We start from the raw sequence: 10485 nt of genomic DNA, 5'->3' as shown, positions 1-10485 counted from the left end.
GACCAAAATGTCAATACATGATTAAACTTAAAGACCAAAATGTCATTGACTAATTAAATTTAAAGACTAAATGATAATAAGTTGTTAAGTTTAAAGACTAAATTAAAAAAATTAATAATTTTTGAAACGACAAATTAGTTTAAGCAAATAAGCAACAACTTGACAATCTTTTCAATAACAATTGTGTCACTTAGGTACAAATGTTTGAGTTAACAAAAGAGACTTAATGGTAGAAAAAATTTGTCACATTTTTTGTACATTCAAGGTTAAATTTTAAATTTTTTCATCTTACAAGGATCAATATATCTCCATCTTACACTTTCAAGAACTAAAATGAGTATTTAGGTTAAGGTTACTAATACTTTTTGTTTCTCTGGTTTGAATTATGTTTGATTTTGGTTCTTATTTATTTTAGTCAATTATATATTTTATTCTAAAACACAGTTTAATTATAACTCTTGGTTGAATATAAGTATAAGTTGTTATAAATTTTTTGGTATATACAAAAAACAATAGAGAATAATAATTTGAGTTTTTAAAGTAGAGGAAAATAATGGAAGGATCAAATTTTCCTAATTTTAAAATATAAAGAACTTAAATAGCTTAAAAAAAACTTGAAAGACTTCGATCATATCATCAATTGTATTCCCATTGAAGTGACTTGGTAAAAATGTAGCGAATTGTTGAATGGTCCTAACATGACATGTGGGGACTCGACCCTGCTGATTTCTTCTTCCCCGAATAAAATGAGAATAAACTTCGTTATATTTTGTCCTTTCATGAGGATTCAAGGCAACATAAACTTGTCAACAAAAGCCAATGTAAAAAATTTAGCCTGATTGTCACGCAAGAGGTTCAGAGATGGAGGACCATTGAAAACTTCAGCCCAACGTTGATCCATTATGTGTAAAAATAAAAACCTTCCTTTCTACAATGCTCTCGATCCTAGTCTATATATAGAGAGAAGTTTAACATATGCAGCATATATATATATATATATCACATTATAAACATGTTTTAAAACTTAAATGTATCTCCATTTAAGTGTTTTGGGTATTATTCCCTAATCAGAACTGAAGTAGTACCGCATAATCTGTATAATAAAAGTTTGCATTAAAAATCAAGGAATGTTACTAAGGTGACACCCCGATTGTAATTGAAAAACAGTAGTAAAAACACTAAAGGCACTACATCCAAAATTTGACCTTTAACTGACTGATTTATCTTTGAATTGGAAAAGGAAGTCAAAGAAAAATATCTTGGTTTTTACATAACATAATCATAGCTAATTAACTGTGCATGCCCCTATACATGCACTACTTCACTAGTAATTATTATTATTTGGATAATTATCTGATCTTTGATTAGTAAGAAGTTTAGGTGTAAACACAATTCACACACGGAATTATCAGCAACATTTTAGAAAGATCTTTCGGCCGTATCAATTCCCTCCTCACCAGCCCCCCTCTCTTTCATTTTGTCGTAACTTTATTTGTCAATACAAGATGGAACATTTTCATTTTCGCCCCCTCAGTTTTATCACTCTTTTTCTTTCTATCTTTTCCTCCAAAAACTAAGCCCATAAAACTTTCTTATTCCTTTAAGCCATATCACAGGCATCTCAACAAAAAGGTAGGGGAAAAAGGGTCTAAATTCCAAAACCAACGCGTCTTACTCAAATCAGCCACACTATAAATATGGTCACTCATAGGGGCCATTCAATTCAACCCCACGAGAGCTTACAACAACTACTACTACCACTTCTGCTTAAGCCTTAGGATTGAAATTCAAAGTTGAAACTCACCATGTCATTTTCCCATAGCCAAAATTTTTTCAAGAGGTTCTGTGTGGATGAATTCCAAATGGGAAGTCTTCCATATAGCAGCTTTTTGTCCAATGATCTCTTGCCATCCCTTGGAGCCAGAATCAACCAAGAAACGAGGCTTAGAAGATACATAATTTCCCCTTTCAATCCACGTTATAGGTGATAATGAATGATGATGGTTCTTTAATTAATTAACTACCCTCACACAAATACAATTACTCTCAATGATATTGGGGTTATTGTGTGCTTCTTCTTCTAATTAGCATGCTGTTATTGCAGGGCATGGGAGATGATATTAATTGTTCTAGTTGTTTACTCTGCATGGATTTGCCCTTTTGAGTTTGCCTTTCTGCCTTATAAGCAAGACACACTATTCATCATAGACAACATTGTCAATGCCTTCTTTGCCATTGACATCATGCTGACATTCTTTGTTGCATATCTTGATAACCATTCCTACCTTCTTGTTGATGATCCCAAGAAAATTGCAATAAGGTACACTTATCTACGCTCCCATGTTAGTCACTTTTTTTTTATCTATAGGAATCAAACTCAGATACTAGGAAATTTACAATAACTCACACTCAGGTGAACCCCTTGGTTATTGTACTTACATTCAAATAAATGATAACTTTTATTTAATATACTCTTCTTTGATAATAATTTAAAGAAATTTATGAGTGACAATAGAAATTCCAAAACATTTTCTTTCTTTCAGATCATAATGAATCTCAAAAACTTTGCTTACATAATATAGTTCTACAAACCTTATAGGTACATATCTACCTGGTTTATATTTGATGTCTGCTCAACTGCGCCATTTCAATCCATCAGCCTCCTCTTCACTAATCACAGAAGTGAGATTGGCTTCAAAGTTCTCAACATGCTTCGGTTGTGGCGCCTCAGACGTGTCAGTTCTCTGTTTGCAAGGTCCAACATTATTATAGCATATAACTCAACCTTATGGTTTTCCAACACTTCAAACTGAAAAATGCTTACTAGCTCCTCTGATTTCCTTCAGACTTGAGAAGGACATTCGCTTCAATTACTTCTGGACTAGGTGCTCCAAGCTCATTGCTGTAAGCCTCTAAAGCCTATATTTGTGGACATAGATTCATAAAAATTGAGCTCATTATCAGAGGTTTACAACACTCACACACCCTAATCAACTAACTGAGCTAGACTTCCTTGATGGACATAGATTCCTCCTAACAAAATAAGATGCATTCACTAGATTTAATGATGTGACACAACACGAACCGTTAGATCAATAAGTATAATTCTATTCAAATTTCAACAGTTTATGTTATGCCACATTATTTAACTGAAGTGAATTGGATGTACACTTTTCTGTTCTTCAATTAAAATTGGAGTTTTACCTTAATCAGTTATGCTAACATTTAAAGCTTGGTCAATTATGTTAACATATAATGCAAACTTTTATTAGACTGACTAATAAGATGAAACTCTAACTCTAATTGGAGAATAACACCAAAAGTACTTAACCAACTTTATCTAAATTTTATTAAAGAGGTCTAGTTCAATTAGTTGAGCTGGATGTACGAGTGTTATAAACCTTTTGGTACTGTTTTCGATTCTACGGATGAAAAAAAATTATCTAAATTTTGTCTTTATAGATCATTTTAACCAATTAGTCATAAAATTTCAGGTAACTTTGTTTGCTGTGCACTGTGCTGGATGCTTCAACTATCTGATTGCAGATAGGTACCCTGATGCAAAATCAACATGGATTGGTTCTGTGTACCCAAATTTCAAAGAAATGAGTCTTTGGGACAGATATGTCACTGCCATGTATTGGTCCATTGTCACACTTACCACCACTGGCTATGGGGACTTGCATGCTGAAAACACAAGAGAGATGCTGTTTGACATATTCTACATGTTGTTCAACTTGGGATTAACCTCATACATCATTGGAAACATGACAAACCTGGTGGTCCACTGGACTAGCCGCACCAGAAATTTTGTATGTGCTCTCAAACTTGTGCTTCTTTTACTACTTAATTAATTTATTTATTTTGATCAGCTTAAATAAATTTAGTTCCTATAATAAAATTGTTTTCGCTTTATTCTTTTAAGAAAACATTATTTTTTACCTCTATAAAAAAATTGTTTCATTTTGATTCTTTTCCTTGTTAAATAATTGTGTGGATAACAAAGATTAAAAAAATTATAACAATGGTTTTTACATGCTTTATTTTTTATTTCAAATACCTAATTAATACTCATCGTTTATCTTTTTTTTTTTTCATACCATATCATATCATTCACCTATCAACTTATATTATTTTTTCTCAGTAATTGCCTAATAGATCGATTGTTGGGTGTAAGAAAATCGTTTTTGTAAAAACTAAGTCTAGTTTTTCATAAATAACATAATTAAATTAATCTCTTTTAATATGATAAAGACATGTAAAAAAAGTTACAATTTTTTAAAGGCTGAAACTATAATATTAAGAACTAAAATGAAATAAAAAAGATTATATAGAAACCAAAATAAAATTTTAAAAACTAAAATAAAAACAACCCTATATTATAAGAACATTAGTATATTGTAAGAATTAAAAGAATTGTTTAAACTTTTATTGCCACTTAGAAGCAAACTTTAGATTTCTGAAGCTTTAGAATAAATCCCGAGTCTCGATCGGCATTAACAGTGGTACTTAACTATCATTTTAATTTTAAGAGCATGAATTAGAATAAATCCCCAAGTCTCAATCTTCATACACTTAACTAGGATCTTAACAAAAGTTGAAAAGTTTTGATTCTGACATTTTAATTTTGGAAAAATCTTAACAAGTGCCTTCGAATACCGTTTAAAGAAATAATAATAAAATGCAGTTGAAGATAACGAAAGGAATAAAATTATTTAATATATGTTTTTGAATAATTAATAAATATTCCTTAATCAGCGTCCAACACGAGTACTCGTTATTAATATGCACTTTTAGCATAAAAAAAACCACGCGTAATCTTCCTCGTGCTTCAATGTTTATTGGCCTACCAAAAACTTTGGAGTAGTGAGAGAAAAGTTAAAAATAAATACGAAAAATATACAACAAATTTGAAAAATATAATTATAGAAAATATTTAAATATGTACTCAAAGAATTATTGAAAGATAAATTCAATAATCTTTTCACAAGGCTTATGATTATTTTCTCGTTGTTTTTGCATGTGGATGTAAAATCAATTTCTGCTTTTTAAAGAAAAAAAGGCTATTATTTCCACGTTTATCTCCTATATTATGAGTGCATGTCAACACATGTTAGTTTCGTGTTTAAAAGTTTATTTAATAATGAAGTTTATTTATTAATTTGTATCAAATTTTAAATGTTTAGTGTAATTTTAAACGTATAAGATCATAATTTATTATATTTTATTGAAATTCTTTATTTATCGTTCTTATATTTAGAATACTTTCTAACTCAAAAATTAAAATATGATTTTTATAATATAAAATCCTGAAATTTATTAAAAATCTATTTATATTATCTTATTTCATTTAATAAAATAATTCAAAAACTATATTAAATTTCTCAAGTATCTTGTGGCTCTAATATCCCTCAAAAGGTACCTTATCATTAAAACCATGCAATTAGATGCTTGGCCGAAATTAGCCCAGCAGTATTTCTAAGATGCATGTGAAAATCATGTGAGAGAAAAAAAAAATACATTTATTTTGTCGCGTAGTTGTGCAAACTTCTTTAAACAAAAATTAGGCAAAGGTGGTAAAGCTTATAAATATAAAAGTAGAAAAAATATTTCAGTGAGGGCCCCTACACATATCTCCTTTGCCTTTACAATTTTTTGTTAAAAATTTAGAGAAATTATAATTATATTTCTTTTATAAAATATAAAAAAGAGATAATAAAAAACAAAAAAAAAGATAGAAATGTCTGATAAAATAGATAGTGTAGTAAATACAACAAAAATATACTGTAAAACATTATTATATAAATAATATAACTAAAAGGTATAAAGGGTTTGGGAAATTATTTTATTCTTGGATAACAAGAAAAAAAATACTAAAGGTTATTTTTTAGGATTTAATTTAAATACATTTATAAATGATTTGTATACTACTAACATCTAATAATAAATTCTTAATTTTCGTAATAATTACTTTTGAATTCATATCCATCATAATTGCTAATTGATTAAAAAGTATACTTGTATTAACATGCATAAAAATTAAATACTATATTTTTTATAAAAGTATAAAAACTCTTTACAATATAAGTAGATTCTAATTAAATTCTACTTTTTATACATATAATATGAGATTTATTAAATAAAAAGCATAGTTCATATTATTTTATAAGTTTTAATAAATTTTAACAAATAATAAAAATTGTGTTGGAGCATGAAATTGTTAGAGATGAATTTTAATAGTCTTTTGAAAAAGAAAAAAAAATTAGAAATATGTATTTCTTCCCTCTAATAAAGAGAATCATGCTTTTGGTGGCACAGAGAGACACAGTAAGAGCAGCTTCAGAATTTGCATCAAGAAATCATCTGCCTCATCACATACAGGATCAAATGTTGTCACACTTGTGTTTGAAATTCAAGACAGAGGGACTGAAGCAGCAAGAAACACTAAATGGCATGCCAAAGGCAATTCGTGCAAGCATTGCATACCATCTATTTTTCCCAGTTGTGCAGAAGGTCTACCTCTTCCAAGGAGTCTCTCATGACTTTCTTTTCCAACTGGTAATAATACTTCAAATGCCATCCCTTATTTGAGCTCATAATAATAGTTTGACATTTTTTTTTATCTCTTTTGACTTTATTTTTTTTATAAGATTTATAAGAAAAACTTATAACTTCAAAGTTTAATTTTGATACATTGTAAATCTATACCATCAACTAATTAGAACTCAAATATAACTTTTAAAATAATTATTATAAAAGTCAACCATCTTTGATTTTATGACAATCCATAATTAAATGTCAGTGTAAAAAAAATTAACTTATTCATAGATTATTCATTACAGAATCATGCCAAATGATGTCGTGTGATCCATATAACTGACATCACCAAGTGGGATAAAGTTTTGTTGTTGTTTGTAACTTATTGTAAGAAGATTCGGTGTCAAGTTTATGAATAATGCCTAGTATGATAACTTCTAATTAAATAAGTGCTTAAATAAAATTAAACTAATGCAAGTAACTTTGTGCCAATAGGTTACTGAGATGGAAGCTGAGTATTTCCCACCCAAGGAAGATGTTATACTACAAAATGAGTCTCCCACAGACCTTTACATGCTGGTTTCAGGGGCAGTGGTGAGTAAGCTAAAGCATGAGTAATCAAGTAACCTTGAATGAATCTCAAAGAATGCTCCCTGATTGAAATTTTTTGCTTTGCAATGATTTAATTGTGGCAGGATCTCATTCGCTATGTCAATGGCCATGATCAAGTAAGTATGTCACAAGTAACATTCAAGCATTACATTTTTTTTTCTTTATATTTTTATAGTACACAATGAAACAACAGAACCTAACTTCCTAGTCTGTTATTGACAATTCAGGTTCTGAAGAAGGCTATTGCAGGAGACACAATTGGGGAGATTGGAGTGTTGTATTGTAGACCACAGCCCTTCACTGTTCGGACCACTGAGCTTTCTCAAATTTTAAGACTCAGCAGAACTTCCTTAATGAATTCCTTACATGCATATCCAGAAGCAGCACAAATTATAATGAAAAATATCTTCATGGTAAAAAGCATATTAGAGTTAGACAACTTCATTTTCATCAATCACATAACCACTCACAAAATACTAGTTGTTTAATTTTGATATACTATTTGTGTAAAGAATTTTACTTGTAAGGAAATCATTACAAAAGTCAATAATTTTCAACCATGCAGTAGTCTATGATTGGATAACTGTATAAAAAATATTTACCCTATCAGTGTATTCCAATTAAATCCAAATACTATTATGATTTTAACAATTTGGTTATTCATGTTGGCAGAGCATAAAGAGGCATGAAGGATTGGATTTTGAATATCCACCTAGGGACCCTGGAATGCCTCATTACCAAATGCATGATTGGGACAACACTGGAGGAAGATTTTCTGATGCATCTACAAATAACTCACATGGGGAAGCCAGATTGCATAACTTGATTCCTGAGGATGGCAAAAGAGATCCTCATGATACTGTGCACAATGATCATCCTGACATGGAAGCAAATGAAAAGAACCAAAGCCCTATAAGATGGAAACAGAAGCCTCTTGTAGACCAGCAACAAAACAAGAGCATTTCTGACCTTGCAATGAACTATGAAAATAGGAAAACATTAGATGAACATATTATAGAATTTTTGGAGCCAGAAATCCCTATCAACTACCCTTTAGGAAAAGTATACACAAACTCTTATTCAAGTACCTCTAACCATAGAAATGAGAGAGAAACAGAAAGATACTTCAAAAAGAGAGTTATCATCCACTTTCTAAGCAAGGAAAGAACAACCTCACAGGAACAGCATGGGAAGTTGATAATCCTACCTGATTCAATAGAAGAGTTGCTCCATACTGCGGGTAAGCATTGATTTTAACTACCTAAAAATGAGGGAAAAAATTAGGATGTTGCAATTTTAGTTAACTGCATAGACAAGGATAAGTGTGTATTTTTCAGTGTCAAATACCATTGTTTAAGAACAGTATGCACTCTTATTTTCTCATTCTGACTTTCAACTTGTGATATTGCAGGAGAAAAGTTTGGAGACACCAAGCCAACAAAAGTAATTAGTACAGAGAATGCGGAGATAGATGATATTAGTGTCATTAGAGATGGGGATCATCTTTTTTTTCTTTGCAGTGACAGTGAAAATTTGAGTTCATAATCTTATCAAATGCCAGTAACAGTGTGGAAGATATGAAGCCATCTTGTAACCATAGTAATCATAATAATTAATACAAAAAAGCACAGACAGATTACATAAAGTGCCAAACTGTCAATGGAGATAGTGATATCTCTTTCTATTTTGCAGAAATACTGAAGATTTGTGTTCATGACTTTACCTAACTTAAAGTAGCTGTAATATTTAGATATGTAATCATGATACAAATGTATATTAAAAATAATGAAAAAATCATAAAATTCAATTAACAAATCTGCTCTTTGTTTATAAATTATAATGCTCCAATCACTACCTAGTCAATCTATGGAATACATAATGCCACTGTACTTGATCAAAAACCAAATTTTCAGAAAAATTATATGGATCAAGAATATTATCAAATCATTTTCAAACTTTTGTAAATAAGGTTCCATGTGCTTCGGCTCCACAGTCACCACATGGGTCCTTAATGCACAAGGTGAAATTGCTAGTCCTGAGAGTTTTTCAAATAAGATGTGGCAAAAAAAAAGGTTAAAAAAATTTCCATTTTAGTACAGAAAAAATGAATTTGGTTCATTTTTCTGTTATTGGATGTCTATGAGGAAAGCTCGTTGTATAAAGAAAATAAAGTAGCCTTTCTTCGATTTTAACATGTGCAATGCCATCGAAATGGGACTACACATAAAACACGATAACACAAAACAATCACAATTCAGGCATTTCATATTTACAAAGTAAATTGCAGTTCACACGGCATTACTATTAATCAAGAACTCAAATAACTACAATTTTTTCTCTGCATTTTGTTTAAAAAAAATTAAGACCAACCCAAGAATAAAATACTCGAGAAAGAATCAATTTCCTTTATGGAAGATCATGTACTAGTATACTATATACTATTATAACAATAAATATAAACTAAAATAAATCCTTTCAACCATTAGAAACACCCAATAAAATCATCAACCATATTAATCAAACCAAAGAACCACAAAAGTTATATTATATGATGTTGCTATTAAAAAGGGATGAACCTACTAGTTTTCATCAATGAACATTGCTAAGTCTGTAAAAAGAAGGTTAAAAAATGTTGATTTTAATAAGTAAAAAAAGATTTGGCTCATTTTCTGTCATCAGATTTTAAGAGCAAAAAGTGCAATGTAATCAAAATGTGATTACACAAATGAAATAAGACAATCTAGTATTCCGTATACACAAGGAAACTCTTAAAGTAAGACATTAAGTAAAGGATTTAAATAATTATCTTTCTTTTTCTGCATTTTGTTTAAAACTTTTTGTAGACCAACCCATGAACAAAATATTTGAGAAATAATCAATTTCCTTTCTAAAAGATCATGTACTAGTTTATTATTATAAATATAATTTAAAATAAATTCATTTAATCCAAAGAAATTCAACCATTATCAATAGCCCAATAGAATCAACCAAGAATTAATCAAACTAGATGACCCGCGCGTTGCGCGGTTTATATATTTATTTTCCAGTATATTAATAGTTAATTTTGCTGAAAATAGAGATAAAGAAAATAATGGAAAATTATACAATTTGTATAATTTAAATGCATAATATTATTTATTTTCTGATATATTTTCATGGGAAACATTTCAAACTTGAAACCGCGCCCGTGTATGATAGTTTATTATTCAAATGAAAGGAAAATAGTAAATCGGTGTTGATTTACTTTATTTTCAACTTTACAATATATTTTTTTGTTTGCTACCGACTTGTTGACTTTTTTTTCTTTGGGGGTGTTCTTCTTTAAACTTTGAATCA

The 10485-nt window shown here is 29.7% G+C and overlaps 1 protein-coding gene across 1 annotated transcript; it reads left to right on the top strand.

Moving 5' to 3' along the window:
- Positions 1-1635: 1635 nt before the first annotated feature.
- On the top strand, positions 1636-8871 carry LOC100800340 (potassium channel KAT1). Its single transcript, XM_003530338.5, has 11 exons — positions 1636-1984; positions 2105-2320; positions 2600-2755; positions 2847-2904; positions 3495-3812; positions 6319-6558; positions 7033-7131; positions 7233-7265; positions 7377-7562; positions 7822-8389; positions 8561-8871. The coding sequence occupies exons 1-11, from the start codon at positions 1806-1808 to the stop codon at positions 8692-8694; spliced, it is 2187 nt and encodes a 728-aa protein (XP_003530386.1). The 5' UTR covers positions 1636-1805; the 3' UTR covers positions 8695-8871.
- Positions 8872-10485: the final 1614 nt, after the last annotated feature.

This window comes from Glycine max, chromosome 8 (genome assembly GCF_000004515.6).
Source record: "Glycine max cultivar Williams 82 chromosome 8, Glycine_max_v4.0, whole genome shotgun sequence".
Taxonomy (NCBI): Eukaryota; Viridiplantae; Streptophyta; class Magnoliopsida; order Fabales; family Fabaceae; genus Glycine; species Glycine max.
This window is presented reverse-complemented; position numbering and strand designations above follow the sequence as displayed.